Consider the following 18,777-nt stretch of genomic DNA (forward strand, 5'->3'; position numbering starts at 1 on the left):
TCATCTTTCATAGCAGTACGATGTTGAAGCAATGCCTTTGCAGACTGCCAGCTTTCTGAAACCTTCCCGTGTCAATACTATCATGCCTTTATTTTTTTTCAGAAAGTGTCGTACCCTGGCTAATTCTTCCCCCTAGGTGGAAGCCGCGTACCAGACAGAGAACACTCCTCTCTGCCAGTGCGCTGATGACGAGTTTGTTTCTCTCAACTTAGTAGGGGAGCACATCGGGTTCCCGCGGAGGCGGGCGGGCGGGCGGGGCGGCTGGGAAGCACCGCCCCCATCAGGGCTCCGCATCCGCCCCGCTGTGTGACGCACGGCTCGCGCCATAATGCTCCGCGGCGCCGCCATTTTGTCGCGGCCGAGAGCTGAGAGCGGCTGAGGCGCGGCGGTAGCGGCGGCTCCGGAGAGCGTAGCGGCGGCGGTCGGAGAGCGCGGCGGCAACCCGGGCTGCTGAGGTACGGGGGCGGGTCGCGCTGCCGGGCGGTGGGGCTGAGGGAGCGGGGCCCGCTTCCTGCCCGTCGGCGGGGCCGCGGTCGGGAGCCTCCAGGCCCCCGCCTCCCCGGGCCGCCATGTTGTGTGCCCGCCCCGCGGCGGAGAAGATGGCTCCGGCGGGGCTCGGCGTGGGGCTGGGCTGTGGGGAAGCAGGGCTGCTGCGGTCGTTTGGGGGCGAGGAAGGGAGGGTGGGTGCGCCGGACGTGTGGGCTGTGCGCTGCGCTCCGTGGGACGCCCCGTCTGGACGCGCGGTTTGAAGAACAAAACGTTGCGTGGGTTTCAGATGGGAAATTACGAGCGCAGCGACCAGCCCGGGTGGGGGCGGCGGCGCGGCGGCAGCGAGCGCCAGGGGAAGCGGAGATCGCCCAGCGGTGCCCAGGAGGGCAGGCACTACAGGCACGAGGTGGCCAAGAGGCCTCACAGGTGAGGGCTGCGGCGCTCCGGTACCTGCGGGCCTGCGCGTGCGGTTGGCCTGCTCCGGTATGGCTGTCGGAGAACGCGGCGGCAGCTTGCGGTGGAAGTGTTTGAGATTGATGTTCTGCTGCCTAAAGCAGAAAGAAATGGCTCGATTAGGACTACAAAAACGGCCCAACATAGGGAGCTCCTATCCTACCAGGACCGGCTGAGAGCTGGGGCTGTTCTGCCTGGAGGAGGCTCTGGAGAGACCTCCGAAGAAGTTGGCCTTTTGGTACCCAAAGGGGGGCTCGATGAAGAAAAGGGACAGAGTCCTTAGCGGGGTCTGTGGTGATAGAATAAGGGGAAATGGTTTCGAACTAAAGGAAGAGAGATCTAGGCAGGATATAAGGAAAAAGCTTTTTACGGTAAGGGTGGTGAGATGCTGTCACAGGTTGTCTGGAGAGGTGGTGGATGCCTTGTGCTCAGAGACAGTTGAGGTTAGGCTGACTGGGGCTCCAGTTGCCTGATGGAGCTGTAGATGTCTATTCATTGCAGGGGCATTGGCATAGATGATGTTTAAGGACCCTTCCAACTTGGTCAACTCTGTCTCTTTATAGGGATGCAGGAATTACTTTAATTGGGTTTACGTGTTCTTTTGCTTGTAGTAAATGTTCAGAAACCAAATCCGTAAATGATCGGGAGCACCACAAGCGGAGGCGCTATGTGGAGGAGTACAGGACTGAGCACACGCAGGGCTGTGACAGCGGGCAGCAGCACCGCGAGCACGACAAGAGCGCCCACCGCCACCACGGCAGCAGGTCCTCGGGCCGCAGCGGGAAGGGCAGCTACAAGCGGTGGTACAGGACGCAGCACAGCGCCTGCCACCACCACCATCACTCACAGGTGGTTTGTCCAGTTATAACTGAGGGGGTTGTGTCTTAGGGAGATAAGTTCCCAGCTGGGCAGCAGTAATCGAGTGGGGTCTGGGGAAGTCTGTGAATGATGTTAGTAGATTAGCCCTTTTGTTCGTATTGATTGATAATTCTTTTTGTTAGTTTGTGTTGTTTTTTTGTTGTTTTTTTTTTTTTAATCTTTTAGAGAACGTATACTCTGTGGTTATGCTTGTAACGCTATGGAATATAGCCTTGCCTTTTGTTTGTTGGCTGTAATTTGAGCCAATTAATGAGTAGAAACCATCAAATGGAATATTTCTGCAGGCATCACTTTCATGCCTTAAAAATGTATTATGACATCAGATATTTATTTCTGCCCTACTCAAAAGTCCAAATGCAAACTTTCAGACTTGCTTTTGAGTACGTATCACTGAAATAGCAAGAAGATAATGTTAGGTTTTCACACGTTTCTTGGTACCAATTAAATAAAATGCTTTAGGTCTGAATTAAATCTGTAGAATTAGATAAGTACAGAGACTGTCCACTAGCAGGGCACTTTTTCTAATCGTTATCATATATTTAACTGTTGAAAAAGCTGAAGATAGGGTTTATGGTTTAATATCTTCAGTTGAGACAGCCTAAAGTAAATATATATGGTACTTTTGTGATTTAAAAAAAAGCTGTTACTGAATATTCAAGCAGTCATTTTAAACTCAATTACTTAAGAGGGGTATTTTCATTTAGCCATGAGGCTGTTTTATATGATGTAATTATTAAATCCTTTTGCTATAAGAAATAAGGGCACTGAAAACCTAAATGAAAATTCAGTGAACCAATATTTTTAAAGAAAAAACAATGTTGTATTTTTTTATTGCCTTGCCACTTTGAGTATCTCATCTGAAAATTTGTTCCTTGCCATGTTTTTCTCCTGTAACATAAACTATGTGCCCTGTGAATTTCCGGGGACTGAATTTGAAATTGCTCCTGCCAACCGTTTGTGGCCTGGCGTGTATCTGAATGCCCGAATATCTCCCCGCTGAATGAATTTCGTATTCTGACCTGAATTGACTCGGGTTTATTGATTGGCCTGACCATCTTGGTGCCGTTCCAGAGGAGTCATCGAAGGAAAAGATCCAGGAGTGTAGAGGATGATGAGGAGGGTCACCTGATCTGTCAGAGTGGAGACGCACTAAGTGCAAGATGTATAGAATATTTTTCAAAATTTATTAACATTCAGATATAGTAATTTCTTTTAGCATAAGATGTTAGGGGGCTTTGGCAGTCTTTTCTTTCTTTCTTTTTGTTCTGTTTTATTTTGGGGGAGGGGGGGATCATTAATCTTCTTCTGGAGAACTTAAATGTATTTCTTTTTCCTTTCCCCCTTTTTTTTTTTAATCCCAACTTAGTAAATGAAATTAATGTGTTAGAATGAGATACCTGTAAATGTGCATTGATGAGAGTTGTCCGATAACATCTCTCAACCTAGTTATTGACATTTTTAAAGAAGCACAGTCTAGAATAACCTTCAGTGATAGCATTTAGCCTTTTCTGTTTGTTTTGCTTGGTTTTTTTTTAATGGCTGAGTAACTTAACAACTTCTGGAGCTGACGGTTCTTTCCTTTATAGATGAGATTGTTGCTACTTTGGGTGAAGGAGCTTTTGGAAAAGTGGTGGAATGCATCGATCACAAAGCGTAAGTCTTTTTTCTAAACTTATCAGTTGGACTGATAGAATTACAGTTCATTAAGTGCTCTCAGAATGATTTTATTGATTTTTATCCCTACTAGCTCATATGTTGCTCTGTGTATTTCTTAACATTTTGGCTTAACAGAATTGGTGTTTTTTTTTTTAATTCCCCAGTGACATTATTGTGGCAGTTACAAATGCTTTGTAGCTGGAATTGGAGATCAGTCTGCTCCACTTCTTCATTAAAACTTCCTTTTGGGGAAGGTTTCTTGCATGTTCTTTGGAGCATACGCTGTTTGATGCTGGAGAGTTTTTGCTGCACCCCTTGAGGTGAATTAAGCACACATTTGTGCTTAAATATAAAAGGATATAAATGAGCAATGCATTAGGCAGTCTGCAAAGATGTGCCATGAGCTGGTTCTCTAAACATGCCCACCTGAGCCCTGCTCCGTGAGTGCTGGCGCAGGCTGTCCCTGCTCAGCATTTAGTTTATGACCAGTTCCGCTTGCCAGAAGGAGCACCTAGGACTATTTTGCAATTGCTGTAATATAATGCTGGGAAACCACAGCAGGAAAAACTTCACCTGCTTATGTGAAGTTATTTTGTCCCTGGCATTTTTGCTTCTAGGGAGTTTAACCCTTCCTGCAGTTAGACCTTATTAGCAGGTTATTCTGTCGTTGCATGTCACTGTTGCTGCACAGTTGCAGTTTAAGTTTCCCCTTCAGTCGTGCAGTAGAGTTGGATGCAGGAAGCTGTTCTCCTCCTGAATGTGTGTACTACATTGTGTCCTAGGCAGAGCACCTTAATGTAGCAGTTGTGCAGAGCTGCTGGAGGCAGCATTAGGAGGTAAACTAGTGTCTATCTTTAAGAATACTGCTGATACACCAGATACTGAGTATGTTTTAAAAAGTAATACCTGAGCAGCTAAATTTTACTTGCGCCTGTGTCTATGTGGACCTTTGTTATTGTATATATATATATATATATATATATATATATATAAAAGTCAGTATATACTTACAGTTCTTGAAGGAGCCTGTAAGCATGAAGGTGAGTGACTTTATATGGTCTGATAGTCTTAGGACATAGGAAAGTGGTTTTAAGTTTAAAGATGGGAAATGCAGGTTAGATATTATGAAGAAATAATTTACTCAGGTGATGGGGCAGTGGCACAGGCTGCCCAGGGAAGCTGTGGATGCCCTATTCCTGGAGGTGTTGAAGGCTGTGCTGGGACACTGGGCAGCCTGATCTGGTGGGTGGCAGCCTGCTTGTGGCTGGGGGTTAGAACTGGGTAAACTTTAAAGCTAGTTCCAGCCTAAGCTGTTCTCTGAAAATGTTTTATCTGGTTAAGGTTCACAGGTTACATTTGTTTTTATGCAGTGTATATGGTGGTAATTAAGGAATAATTGAAACTACTTCTTCTAATGACTGTTTAACCTGTTTATTTCAGGGGAGGTAGACATGTAGCTGTAAAAATAGTAAAAAATGTGGATAGGTACTCTGAAGCAGCACGTTCAGAAGTACAAGTCCTGGAACATTTAAATGCATCAGACCCCAGCAATACGTAGTAAGTACCTTACTTTGTCTTTAGGATTGCTCTGATGTCACTTTCTGTAACACCAGTGATCTTGAAGTTGTCCACGTCATGTGATGTACGTCTCTCAGCACAATGTATTACTTACTTACTTACTGTTGAAATTTGTATTTTCCTGCTTTCTGCAGTCGCTGTGTTCAGATGTTGGAATGGTTTGAGCATCATGGCCATGTCTGCATTGTTTTTGAGCTACTGGGACTCAGTACTTATGACTTTATTAAAGAGAATGGCTTTTTGCCATTTAGGTTGGACCACATTAGACAAATGGCGTATCAGATTTGCAAATCTGTGAACTGTAAGTATATGTATGTATGTATGTTATTTTTATTTTTGTTTAATTTTCTCCATGGGACTTGCTAACTTATCTCTGTATTTGTTACCTTGCAGTTTTACATTTGAACAAACTGACACACACGGATCTGAAACCGGAAAACATTTTATTTGTCCAGTCTGATTATGTGGAAGAATATAACCCCAGACTGGTAAGTTGCTGTCATCTCCCCTTCTTTCCTGCAGCCTTCTGGGTTTATGTCATCGTTTACATCTCCTGGTGTGTTTCACTTCAGAAACGTGATGAGCGCACACTAAAAAATCCAGACATCAAAGTGGTGGATTTCGGGAGTGCAACATACGATGACGAACATCACAGCACTCTGGTGTCTACAAGACACTACAGGGCTCCTGAAGTTATTTTAGGTCAGTAGAATTCTTTTTGTTTCAAGAGAGAGAGTGTGCTTTTCCATTCAGTGCTGATAATTTTAAGCAGTGACCACATATGGAAAACTGGAAAAAAAGTCCTGTTCAGCACTGTGTGTGCCTGGCTGGACAGAATATTTCTTGTTTTCATAGTGGTAATGAGCTTTTTGAAGTGTGTTACACAGATCTCTTTCACTTGGAGAATTTTTGTATGCTTTTCACCTGTACTACAGAAATGTGTACTTTTTTTGAGCTGTTCAATTTTGCTTGTAGCCTGATCTAACCCTGATGTTTCTGGTTTGTTTTTTCTCACAGCACTGGGATGGGCACAGCCATGTGATGTTTGGAGCATTGGCTGTATTCTCATAGAATACTACCTTGGGTTCACAGTATTTCCGGTAGGTGACAGAGGCTTGGAGATGCAGTGTGTGTTGTGCGCTGCTGCTTGGTAGAAACCCCAGGGCACGATGGGGTTGCAGAACACTGTGCTATACTTCTCTGCTTTGCCCCGTTGAAGGGATAACAGAGGCAGCTTCATCTCTCACTAGCAGCAGATATTACTCAAGTATGTGTATGTTTTGACAGCAGTACTTATAGGGGAAATTTATGACCAAAGAGAAGGCAAGACAGAATTGGGAGGGGAAAAAAAATATCTATTGTAACTGCCTTGGAAGAAGATGACTATAGGCTCTTTCTTCATGTGAGAGTCATTACTGTTTTGCAGTGTACAATCCAGAAATCAGGTTAGTGTGTATACCATGGTAATGTAAGGATAAGAGAGAAATGTTCATTTTCCTTCAGACTCATGACAGCAAAGAGCACCTGGCAATGATGGAACGGATACTGGGGCCTTTGCCTAATCACATGATACAGAAAACCAGGTAATTACACTTGTCATTTTTCTCTACCTTGATTCCTAATTTTTAAATGCAGTATTTTCAGGTTTGGTTTAACAAGAAAAAAAAGTAAATACATGTTTTTGTTTAACAAACTGCCTTTGCTGTAGTGGAATATTCTCAGATCATTTCCCTGTGGGAGGAAACATGCCAGTAAAGATATTTGGGAGGGGACAGATAGGTTTTAAATAACAAGTTGTGCTGTTTGTTGAAGGAAACGGAAATATTTCCATCGGGACCAGCTGGACTGGGATGAGCACAGTTCTGCAGGCAGATATGTTGCAAGGCGCTGTAAACCACTGAAGGTAAAATGATAGAAGGGAAAGGGCTTGGGGGGATGGAACTGTAATTAGGATATGAATAAAACAGTATTTGTGGTATTGTAGGAATTCATGACATGCAGGGATGCTGACCATGAGAATCTCTTTGACCTCATTCAAAAAATGTTGGAGTATGACCCAGCTAAACGTATTACACTTGAAGAAGCACTAAAACATCCTTTCTTCTTCCCCTTGAAACAAGAGAAAAGGAAGCTATCTCCTGTACCAGAGCAGTCCCATCCAGATGATATCAGCCCACCAAAGAAATTTAGAAGATTTTAAGTAATAAATTATTATGTATAGTTCTTTTTTGTAAATGTCTTATTTTGTATTGTGACTCTTTGGATACTTAATGCAGCTGCTGAAATAAAAGTTATTTAAGAAAAAAAGATATTAACCTGAGTGGTTGCTTATTATTAAAATCTCTGAACACTTTTTTTTAACCTGGACACATGGAAAGAGCATCTTTTATGAACTAGGCTTCTCCTAAAAGGGAAAAAGATAAATGATTATGAAAAAGTCACAGAAATGGTAAAATACTGGGGAACTAAAGATGCTTACAGACATCACTCTGCATTAAGTGTAAGAATGGCCTTTATTTGCTTGAAAAAAAAATTACAAAGTAAGGAAGATCACTGTAGTATTCAACATAGATAGCACTGTGATCACCACTTTCTTTTTTCATGTTAGTGGGTATACTCAGGTTATGAGTATTTCAGCTAGTGCTCATTATTAGCTTACAACAGCAGCCTGTCTTTACCAGCTGTCCTAAATTACCTGCTGTCCTGAGAATTGCCCTCAAGAATTCAAAGTTTTGGTGAACAGATAATCTGGTTTCATGGAACAACTGCCAGCATAAAGTAATCCTATGTAAGGGCGGGGGTAGGGTTTTGCTCAGCTTACCTTCCAGCAGTCCTGTATGTAACAAACAGCACAGGCAAGGCACAGCCCTGCCCAAGCACTGAGCAGCTTCAGTCAGGGCTCTAGAAAGCTGCTGGGCAGCTGCATGCAGAACAGCACTATTTGCTTGGGAGAGAAGCTGCAAACTGATCCTTGGCTGTATATCAGCCTGAGCAGTAAGTGGTGCAGTCCCTTAGGAACTTGGGCCACCAGCTGTGACAGCAGGCTCAGAGAGGCCACTCTTCATACCCCACCTTAGCTACAGAGGTCACTACCACCACCACAGGAGCTCCCTGCAGTGGCGCAGGTGCCTCGTGCAACAGCTGGATGCTAAGATTACTTTATGCTGGAAGTACAGGAAAAGAGATTACAGATTTTACAAAGATGGACAATCAACAAGGTTAGCTGGAGCAAGTAGTATGGATTAAAGTGTCACACCAAGTTACCACACAAGCCACGGCCTCGTTGCATCAGAGGCTTTTTACAATTTAATGTGCAAACAGAACTGCCATATATCTCATTTACGAAATCATGTCTACTCAAATGCAGATAGAAAACCCAAGGAGGTAAAATGAATTTAATTGTGGAAGGCCTTAAATTACATTATTACAGTAGAAAATACAGGAGGTAGAATATAACTGAAAGGACAAATGCAGGTTAGAGTCAAATCTATAGCTCCTGTAAACTACCTACTTAAAACATGGTTTTAAAAACTAAACCCAGTATTTCAATAACTATAGAAAACAGTTAAAATAAATTTGCCATGAGAGCCCTTATATCATGCTTGATACAGGGAGGTAGGATGTAAGAATCAGAAGGACACATGAGACATGACACTTATCTACAGCTCCTGTTTGCTTTACTGAGGACTGTTCCAGAGGTCAGTCACCCTCCTCCGCTTCAGACTCTGACTCTGCAAGAGAGAACCCTGATCAGCTGCTGCCATGAGGCCAGCCCTCCAGCAGCCCCAAACCACAGGGACTGCTTTTCCAGCCAGAACTGGGGGCACTCCCAGTCTCAGAAAATCCACTAGTGCCTCCCAGCTAACAAAACAAAGCACCAGGCATCTCAAAGTGAAGAGAAACTTGTGAACTAAGCTTTTGCTTACCTTCTTCAGCATTCTTGAGCCATTCAACAAACTTCTTCATTTGCTCCAGGAAGACACTCTTTCCTTTTGCAAGATGTGCATCTTTATACCACTTCAGGATGGGTTCTTCGCTCAGAACTTCAGCTGTAAGGGGTACAAGAGTGATGTTAATAGGGCAAAACACCTAATAGCAGTTAGCAAGGAACCCTGCCTAGCAGCCTTTGCTTCCTCCCCTACAAATTTCAACACATATTTGTTGGCTGCACCTTGGGGATGGCTGGACATACCTGAGCTATGAATAACTCCTAAAGTTCTGAGAACCACACATTTCAGATTGGTGACTGGGGGTTTCCTGAGCACTGCCTCCAGAAGCTGCACTTCTACTCCTAGTAATAACACAGCCTTGAGTATTTCACGGCTATTTGAGTTCATGTACTCTGAGAAAAGCTTCAGTCAACCGCTAGAACAGATGTCAGGACACCACACCAGCTGTTTTCAATTGTTACCATTTACAAATACAATATAATCTTTACATCAACAATTTTCCTTATGTTCCTATGGTGTTTCTACAGGCCCACAAACATGTCCTTAATACCTTTTAAACAGCCATTTAGCAGAAGCCCTAGAGCACCTTGACACCTTGGTGGTCTTAATCTCTGCCTGTTCAGACCAAGAACTAGGAATTATACTTAAGGAAAAGACTGTAGTTAAGTGCCTAAAAGTCTTATTGCTTTGCTCCAGGAGACAAGAAGCACCCTTCCTTGTCCAGAGTACTTATCCACGTGCCAAAGACTGCAGTATCTCCACTTGTATTTTAGAGTTCTAAGTTTGCAAACTGAGGGTAGAAAATTATTCAGTTATGGAAAAGCACCTGAGCTCCCCTGAAGGCCTTACCAGGACCAAACCATTCTGCAATCCAGGCTTAAACAGAAAATGAAATCAACCCCACAGAGATTTACCTTTATAGAAGAGCACCACTATTTTCTGGAAGGCCTTCATGAAGTGAATGTTGTCATAACAATACTCCTGAATCTTCAACAGAAGAGTCAGCTCTGACTGACCTTGGGTAGTAAAGGCAGCAAGTAGAGGGCTGTATTGCTGTAATAAGGAAAAACAAGTTGACACGCAGACACACAACATTTCTTAACATTTACTGCCCATCTATGCTGGCTTCACGCAGTTTCTATCAGCCACTGCTTAGAAATTTACAACCCACATATCGGGGAAGCAATTTCCACACACCCCCGGGAGTGTTTCTGCCAAAATCGTACTGCTTTTACCTCAATAACTGGAACAACAATCAATACTAAAGTTGCAAGGGGAGGAGCTCCCCATCTAATGCTGTCTCTGCATTATGGTACTTATAGGTTTCAATTCACTTGAAAAGAAAGCTGGAGACAAAAGGAAGCCCAAGCTCTACCTCAGGAGATGCAAAAGCCTCAACTTGGTTACAATACCTTCAAGTGCTTAATGGCTTGCTCTGCTACCAGCTCCTCCTTTTTGTTCCACTCCACAGTGCTCATCACACTTGACCAGATTATGGCTATGACAGTCTGCTCTGAGATGTTGTTTTTCTTCATCTCCTCCTTTACATACAAGATTATCTGTCAGAGAGAATAAAAAATCATCATGTACATCACATATGACAAAAACCTAAATTGAAACTTCTGTTCTAAAGACAGCTCAAAAGCCTTCAGTACGGCCAAGACTCAGAGCATTAAGGAAAGACCACAAAATTAAAACTGGTAAAGCTGGTACTTATTGCAATTGCCAGTGGGAACTAGGTGCCTGAGCTCAGTAATTGGACGTGTATCCTCTTCAGATTAGCATTAAATACTATTGCATTTCAGATAATTTGAGCTACATTCCCACAGAGGAAAAAAAAAAACAAAAACAGTTGCATATACACCTTGCCTGCAGACAAGTACTTACATCCTTAAATGGATCTCCCCTTGACATCTGCTCCTGAAGTTCTTTCTGCAGCTCCTTTCGAGCACCTATAGTTTGCTGGTTCCGAACATACTCAGAAAGTTCTTTCAGTCCTGCTTCAGTGAAGTACTTGGAGAAGTGTTCTACACTTTGTTTGTTGGCTGGGAAGAGTTCCTGAAAACAAAGTATACAACGACACTTTCAAAAGAGAAACGTGTCAAGTACTTTGCTGGTAAGAGCTATTTACCAAGCTGCCTTCAGAAGTGAATCAGTAGCAGCAGCGAGGCTCACCATTAGCCTGTTATCCATGTTTACTTTACGAAGACTGACAGCCACTGCATTAATGTCCTTCTCATTTATCCATGATTTGAAGAGCTTGACCGCAAAAGCTGCAGAAACACCTGTGAAACAGAAACAGTATATTACTGAAATTCAAAACAAAGGGAATCCAGTAAGTACAAGACACACAAATTGTCACCCCCTGCTCCAAGTGACAGCTGTGCTCAGAGGTGGCACAAGCAGCCTGCAATACTTTTGTCTGAGGACACAGCTGCTGGCCTGTTGGACTCCTCTCACAGCTCAGCATCATGAGGGCTTCTCTGTACTAAGCTCCACTCTCACTTCTGCAATTTAAGAAGCAGCCCAAGCACCTTCTGCACTGAGAGGTCCTTTTCCAGAACACAGTAGTCACTTGCGGGGCAACTCCAGTGACTGCAGCCCCCAGCACTGTGCAGAGAAGCCCTACGCACAAGTTTCCTAAAAGACAAGTTTCTAAAGACCTTTCAAGGAAGTGATCCAACATGTTTACCTTAGCTAAAGGGCACACTGTCATGGTTTCCTTCTACTTACAGTAAAGCTTTGCATTTTGTTCACATCATCGTTCCTCTTACAGAAGAGTCAGCAACACTTACCTTCTTTTACCAAGTTCTCATTATAAAGACTGTTGAGAATTGATGCATTAAGTGTTCCATTGGCTAGCAGAATACCCGTCAACATGGCCAGTTTGTTCCTCTCAGACTCTGAGAACCCTTTCAGGAACAGCAGCAACTGCAAGCAGAAGAGTTGTGAAGTCCATGCTAGATGCTTACTTTTGTTACTCAACCAGCAGCACTGCTAGCACACTGTCAGTCTTCTCCAATACTCATACAATCTTGCTGTTCTTCAGTTAAGAAGATTCTGTTCTATTATAATAATCCATTATATAACTCTTCCATATAATGACTAATTAGCAGGATATGAAAGCCTATCTCTCTGCCAAAACAAATCTACTCCATACCTTTTTGACTTCATCTTCAAAGCCTTTCTCCAGGTACTTGTAACGCCTGATGAGCTTGTTAAAAACCTGAAAAGAGACGGTGTGTCTGAAATGCTTTGGATTATCATTTAATTTGAATTAGGAGTCAAGTTCAGTACAGTTGGTCTGAATTCCTTTAGAGCACTTCCAGCTTAGAAGAGTACCATTCTACAGTGCCCAAAGCCAAGAGGTTCCCAGGAGGCTTCTTCAAGCCATACACTTTCTTTTAACCTGAAGTTTCAACTACACAAACATTTCATTTTCAACTACAGAAAGGTTTATGTAAAGTTATACTCATTTCAGGACTCACCTGAGCAAATGCTTGCATGGTTTCTAGGTCTTCCTGTGCTGCAAATACACAGACATCTGTGCGTGTCATGTCATCTGCGAGGGTACCGCCTGGGGCTAAGGAAGGGTTTCAGTATTAGTGCTGTGACTCCTCAGTAAGAATCAAATACTCATAACATGAAAAATATCTTGTCTTCTCATGGTAAAGAGAAGAACCACATCACTAGAGAGACACCCCTGCATTTCTATCTGCTCTGCTGCTGTAAATGCACTAAGCTTTAGATTGGTAACTTAGATTGGAACACCTAAATATTCCAACCCCTACACCTAAAATGACTGACAACACATCTTGTTCATGTCCAAGCAAGTTAATATGATTATACATGCTCATCTTCCCTTAAAGCTAAACACTGAGGCTGCTTAATCCTAACAACTTTTTACTATCTTCTGCAATCACGCTGCTTTCTACATCAGTCTTATATAACCAAACAAGTCACCACAGGAGATTAAACACCTAGAAACGCATATTCACAATTCAATGTCTTTGAGATGAGCTGAAAACTTGAGCCTGGAAAGCTCATTTCAGCTTTTTAGACTGAAAAAAATCAGAAGATGCTTCTTCAACATACTTCTTCAGTTTAATACAGACATTTGACTGGCACCCAGTCTGATTCATAACAGTGAATTCCAGTCGCTAACTTCAGTGTCAGAACAACCTGTGATCAAATTCTACGCCATCCTACATAGAAGGGAGATCCTTTTGTTTTGCAGTAGACAGAAACAAGACTTCAAGATGAAAATAAGCACCAGTGTTAAGAATTTTAAGAGGTGGTATGTTCTTATTTCATCCGTGTCTGATTAAAGACCAAAACTAGTCTACTCAGCTGCTTCTGCTTGTTATACAGAGCAAGCTGAACATATGTCCCTTCCATCATCACTAATGCAGTAATGCATTTTTCCCGTCTCATTCTGAGAAAAAACATTTCCTAACATAGCACACAGTGGTCTTAAGACTTAGAATGCAATCTCCCCCAGTTTGTACATTAAGATTTCCAAGCAGTGATGCTCCATGTGGCAGACAAACCTATTTTCTCATGCAACCAGCTCTTGTAACATCAGCAAGAGAGGCTTTTGCCAAAGCAAACATTGCACAGTAACTTCAGACTACATAACACTGTTCCAACACACAGCCTTCAGATAAGCAAGCACGCTTTGTTACATTGCGCCATTCTAAAAGCCTTATTTTTGGCATTTCTCTGAGCAAGTCACCTGACAATTCTCTAGTACCCGTGGCAGAGCTCCACACGTACAGCAGAGGTGCCCTCCCAAACCAGCCGCCCCACTGCAGGACTGCCACACAGTAAGGCTGGAGCAGCCCAGAATCTGATATTCCCTCTTCCCACTGCATTTAGGTTACTTGAATTCTGTCATATTACAGAAAGTCTTCTATTACTGCCAAGTTTCTCATTGAAGTCCTTATCCCCACCACAATATATAGGGCAACAAATGTTACAATCTGAGATGGACTGTTTCTGTCTAGGTAGACAACAGAGCGAGCCCTTTCCACACCCTGTATTTTAAACAGTTCCCTGCCACTTGAATCTCTTCCCACTGAACAGCAGTCAAATATACAGATCTAGAACTGCATCTTTCTTAACACTTTTCAACCTCATTTATCTTCATCTACATCTTGCCTGGTTGGTCAGCATCCCTTCCATTCTTTGCACTTTACACAGTGCATGTAAAAGTATGAGTTTACAATACCTTCAGTCATCACATTTCACTTGCTCAGTTCACGTGTTTTCTGCTGACTTGGCAACAACCTCATTTCTCACTCCCACACAAATACTAAGAGCCCACCATGCCCTCATTGCTGCTAGCCACAAACAACTTAAAACAGCACTTCCAAGACACAGCAGTTTCTTCTGCAAATAATGTTACTTTGCAGAAAACAGGGAAGGGTGCACAAGACAGGATCGAGTCAGAATCCTCCAGGGCAACTCCATTGGCTCTGTGACCACACACGAGTACGAACCAAGCATTTGTTTTCCATTAGCAGAAATGCCTTCATTACACAAAATTCTACTGTTGGTTTAAAAAAAATGTAAAAAAATCCAATATGCCTCTCCTTAATCTAAATTTGTATAGCCTACGCTTTCAAGAAGGCAAACTATCTCAAGCAAAAGCATGGTGTGCTATACAGAGTATTCCTGTAAGAATCTGACTGCCAATTTAGGCCTGGGATACTCGTAGTTTGCTACAGATAACAAACCCTGTTCTACACATCCAGCATGCTCCCTGAGAGAGTTTGTATAGTGACAGAAAACAGCAAGCTTCTGTCAAAAGTCAAGTAAATGAAATCAGACAGCAGCCCCATCAAAGAGTACTTACCCAGCATTCCACCAGCCACCAGGATGTCAAAAAGTGTTTCTGCATAGCGGCGATAGTCAAGTTTTGCACCAGAAGCATCAAGGAACTTTGCTACCGCCTCCAAGTCAGTGCCAGTTTCAGTTAAACCTTGTATAATGCAGTCCTGGAACTGGGTAGGGTCAAACCTCTCTTTTTCATCTGAAAAGACAAGTGTTTGTTGAACTAAAGTTGTCACACATTTACTTGGTCTCCAAAAATGTGAAAAGCTTTTCTTTCTTTCTTTTTGTCTTAGAAAAACAAAAGGAAATCTACACATTGACAGTTCGGAAATGAAATAGAACTGTGAACATTCCAGCCTCCCAAGACAACTGGGGTCTCTAGCACAAATAGTGAAATAACAGTGTAGCCTAGAACAAATCTCAATGACCAGTAATTACAAATTTTGGTGTTATCATCTCTACACTCAAGCTAAAACATACCTTATTTACCTTTCAATGAATTTCTCAGTCCTTTCACTAAGCAGAGCAGTCATTTGTGATGATCTGAATCTAACAAAACCTATCTGATTTCTGAGTTTGATTCTTACACCCCTGCTCACACACGATCACAACCTCTTCCCCCAAAACAAAGGCTTAGCCACAGACCAGAAGGTAATTCCACTGCACTACAATTTTGTACGTTTGACCCCATCACTCAAGTTCCACTTCAGTCCTTTGGGTCTCTCACTGTTTCAGAAGAAACACTTTGATGGAGATACTGCATCCTGTTAACACATGCAGGCTGTGCTCCCTGAAGAAGACCACCTCTTCTTCAGCTGGAGGTAAACAAAAAGCTACCATCTTTTGAGTGCCTGAGGGCAATATAGAAATCTGAGCTAACCCCTTTGTCTTAAATACACATTAAATAATTAACTCTTTTTTATTGTTTTAAGGCAGAAAAACCTGAATGGGACATTTTTACATTTGAGATAAATAATTTGATCACGGCCTTTTCACAGTTATAAGAGCTGATCCAAAAGTAGTGCCTCCTATTTTATTATGTTGTCTCGCAACACCAGATGCAGATGTTGGTGGTACAGCAGTAGAGGTTGAACCTTCCCACCAGTATCCCATCACATGTTGCTGCCGTGCGACAGATGGCAGCAGAGGGGCAGTCTGACAAAAAGGTGTCGACATGGAAGTGTGGATGAAGCAAAGGTGTGTCACTGAATTCCTCCATGTGGAAATGACGGCACCCACTGACATTCATCAATATTTGCTGAACATTCACGGAGACCAAACAGTGGATGTGAAAACCAGGAGGTGGGAGGTGCTGCGTTTCAGCAGTAGTGACAGTAGTCACCTCCACTGCCGCAGGTTTTTAATGAATGCATCATACAGGTTCTTATTCATTGCTGGCAAAAAAAAGCATGACTGACGGTGGTGACTGTGTTGGAAAATAGCATTTTGTAGCTGAGGATGTTCTCTTTCAAATAGCGTTATTGTGCTCTTTGTATTTGCTGTAGTTTCCATGGAAATACATAGGAGGCATTACTTTTGGAGCAATCTGCACAATACACAGCACTCAGGTAACTAATAGGCAGCCTTACATGAAGAGGTCTTCACGTCTATTCAATTCAGTTTGTCCTTAGATTATGCAAGCCATGGGAAGAAAAGCCTTCAAATAATACAAGAGCTCTCCTGTAAGCCTTTACTAAAGCACTAACAGCTTAGGTAGCACTGTTAACACCTGAATAAACGATTTTCTAAGGGGCATGTCAGTGTCCTTACATTCAGTGCAAGTTACAACACAGCCCTAACAGCAGGGTGGAGATTTGAAAATGGTGAAGCAGTCATTTTCCAGGACAGATCTATGAAACTCATCGTTACTGCAGGATTGCTTGGAAACCAAACAATGGTTAAAGGACATAAAGTCAGTTCCAGGTGATACCAGGTACTCCTGTGCCCCTCCACCACATCTTCAGCGGCTATCGCTCCCTCACTGTCCTGAGTGCCACCCAGAGCACCATGAGGAACCAGTGGGTGTGAGATGGAATAAGGACAGAAGGCAGCTGCTTTAAACCAGTTTCTGCCTGAAGAAAGGCAGTCATCACAATCTGGTAATAAAGAAGGAATCGCTGAGCCCTTTCAGGGCATCAGGGCTCCCTGAGCACTTAAAGCAGGTGATGTCCGAGAAGAGATCCTTCCCCTGTGGCCGCCAGCCCTTAAATGAGGTTAAGAGGGATGGACCCAGGGTCCACATTACTTCCACCTGTGCTCCCAGAGCTGGCTACACCACTCCACCAGGTGCTCAATCACCGCTTTCGGCCGTGCCCTAACGGTTCCCATACAGACGGGAATCACCAGAGCGCCCCGCCAGCTATCAACATCCAATAACCACATCCCGCCTCGCTTCTCGCGTTTCCCCAGCCACAAGATCTGCCTGCAGGGTCCCCGACAAGATACGGGCACCGCACGGCCCTCGGCCGGTTCGCCGCTTTGTTTCTCTAAGCACGACCCGCAGCAGGCCGCGCCGAGGCCGCCCGCCACCGAGGAGCACCGCACGGCTGCTTCAGGCCAAGAACGCGCAGCGCGGCCCGCGGGACCCGTTCCTCCACCAAGGTCACGGCAACCGCACGGCCCCTCTCGCCGCTCCCCTCCCCCGCGCGGCGCCCGCAGCACCCGGCGCCACGCTCGCGGCGCTCTCGCGCAGGAGGCAGCGCAGCGCCAGGCCGCGGCCCTTACCTCTCTTTCTGGTCTTGAAGCGCTGCCCCGATAGCGTCGGCTTCTGCTGCTTTTGATTCATAAAAGACGCCCTGCGCGGGAGCACAGCACATCACGCACCTCTCGGCGCCGCCCGGGCTCCCCCCGCCGCCGCCACCGCCGCCGCCGCCGCTCCCGACGCGCCCCGCGCGGCGCCGCTCCGCTCCTCCTCCCGCCGCCTCCATTTTCCGCACCGCGCTCCCCCCGCCTCCCGCCGCACAGCGGCCCCGTCCCGCCGCGCGACCCGGCGGCCCCACGGCGCTTCGCCGCTGCCGCGCGGGGGCACGGAGCGATTTCCCCCCCCCCTTCCACCGCCGCGATCGGCGCGGCCGCTGCCACCCCGGCCCGGCGCCCCACCGCCGCTCACCGACTTTAAGGTAGAGAGAAATCGCCCGAGGGCCCGGAGCGGAGACGAACGCGAGCGGCGGAGAGGAGCGGCGGCGGCAGAACCCTGCGGGCGGAACCAACGCGAGAGAAGGGGGAGGGCGCGCCCCGCCCGGGACGGACCATCGCGTTGCGCCGCAGGGGGCGCCGGGCCGGGGAGGAGGCCGAGCTCCCCGGGACTCCCCGCCCGCGGCCGCCCAGGCGCTGCGGACCCCCGGCACCTGGCCGTGCCCCGCGCCCGCCCGCGGAGCCGTCCGCTCGAGGACCCCCGGGGGGCGAACGCGCCCGCGCGGCCCTTTACGGCGTCACACGCGGCAGCCCCTGCCGCCTCCCCCCGCGCGGCGCTGCGCGTGGAACGGTCCGCGGGCGGCAGCGCCCCTGGCGGCGCGCTGTGAGCGCGGGCATCGCCGCCCCGACTGCGCTGCAGCGGCCCCTGCAGCAGAGCCGCGAAACGCAGCCGGGCGGCAGCGAGCAGCGAGAGCCCCGGCCGGCCGGTCGGTAAACACCCCTTTCCCGTCACGCCCGAAACGCGTGCCGCGGCTGGTGGTCAGCGGCGTGGCGGCGGCTGCGTTGCACAAACGTAGCGGCAACAGCGTGCGGCCCGTTCCCGAGCTGCTAGAAAAATGTTATTTGCTTTGGTGCTTTCTGAGTTAAATAAGCAGCAGCAGATGGGGTGGATCGTGAAGCCACAACAGCATGGCAGTTAAGGAAGATGACCCAGACCTGGGGCCGCTGACACCTTCCCTAGGACTGTTCTGCAGAAGCATGGCTTTGGAAAGGGAAAGCATCACTCCATACGTACTACCTTTCT

The 18,777-nt window shown here is 45.7% G+C and overlaps 2 protein-coding genes across 4 annotated transcripts; one reads left to right on the forward strand and one right to left on the reverse strand.

Moving 5' to 3' along the window:
• Positions 1-299: 299 nt before the first annotated feature.
• Positions 300-7,364, forward strand: CLK1 (CDC like kinase 1). Of its 2 annotated transcripts, XM_031601196.2 has the most exons (13): positions 301-455; positions 776-915; positions 1,554-1,791; positions 2,893-2,983; positions 3,408-3,474; positions 4,918-5,034; positions 5,190-5,356; positions 5,449-5,543; positions 5,628-5,757; positions 6,073-6,155; positions 6,559-6,638; positions 6,868-6,958; positions 7,040-7,364. In XM_031601196.2, exons 2-13 carry the CDS (start codon positions 776-778, stop codon positions 7,253-7,255), a joined length of 1,515 nt encoding a protein of 504 aa, XP_031457056.2. In that variant the 5' UTR covers positions 301-455; the 3' UTR covers positions 7,256-7,364. The 2 variants fall into 2 exon arrangements, with proteins under 2 accessions (XP_090000370.1, XP_031457056.2); XM_090144244.1 differs by having other exon boundaries at positions 300-455; positions 5,449-5,757.
• Positions 5,480-18,088, reverse strand: BZW1 (basic leucine zipper and W2 domains 1). 2 transcript variants are annotated; one of them, XM_031601200.2, is made up of 13 exons: positions 17,950-18,088; positions 17,565-17,635; positions 14,863-15,039; positions 12,494-12,588; positions 12,166-12,231; positions 11,801-11,936; positions 11,181-11,290; positions 10,893-11,063; positions 10,418-10,564; positions 9,920-10,058; positions 8,982-9,104; positions 7,372-8,786; positions 5,480-5,645 (listed from the first exon to the last, which is right to left on the reverse strand). In XM_031601200.2, exons 2-12 carry the CDS (start codon positions 17,623-17,625, stop codon positions 8,755-8,757), a joined length of 1,257 nt encoding a protein of 418 aa, XP_031457060.1. In that variant the 5' UTR covers positions 17,626-17,635; positions 17,950-18,088; the 3' UTR covers positions 5,480-5,645; positions 7,372-8,754. The 2 variants fall into 2 exon arrangements, with proteins under 2 accessions (XP_031457060.1, XP_090000376.1); XM_090144250.1 differs by having other exon boundaries at positions 17,954-18,069.
• Between the last annotated feature and the right edge of the window lie 689 nt (positions 18,089-18,777).

Source organism: Phasianus colchicus, chromosome 7 (genome assembly GCF_987193195.1).
Source record: "Phasianus colchicus chromosome 7, bPhaCol1.hap1.1, whole genome shotgun sequence".
NCBI classification, from domain to species: Eukaryota; Metazoa; Chordata; class Aves; order Galliformes; family Phasianidae; genus Phasianus; species Phasianus colchicus.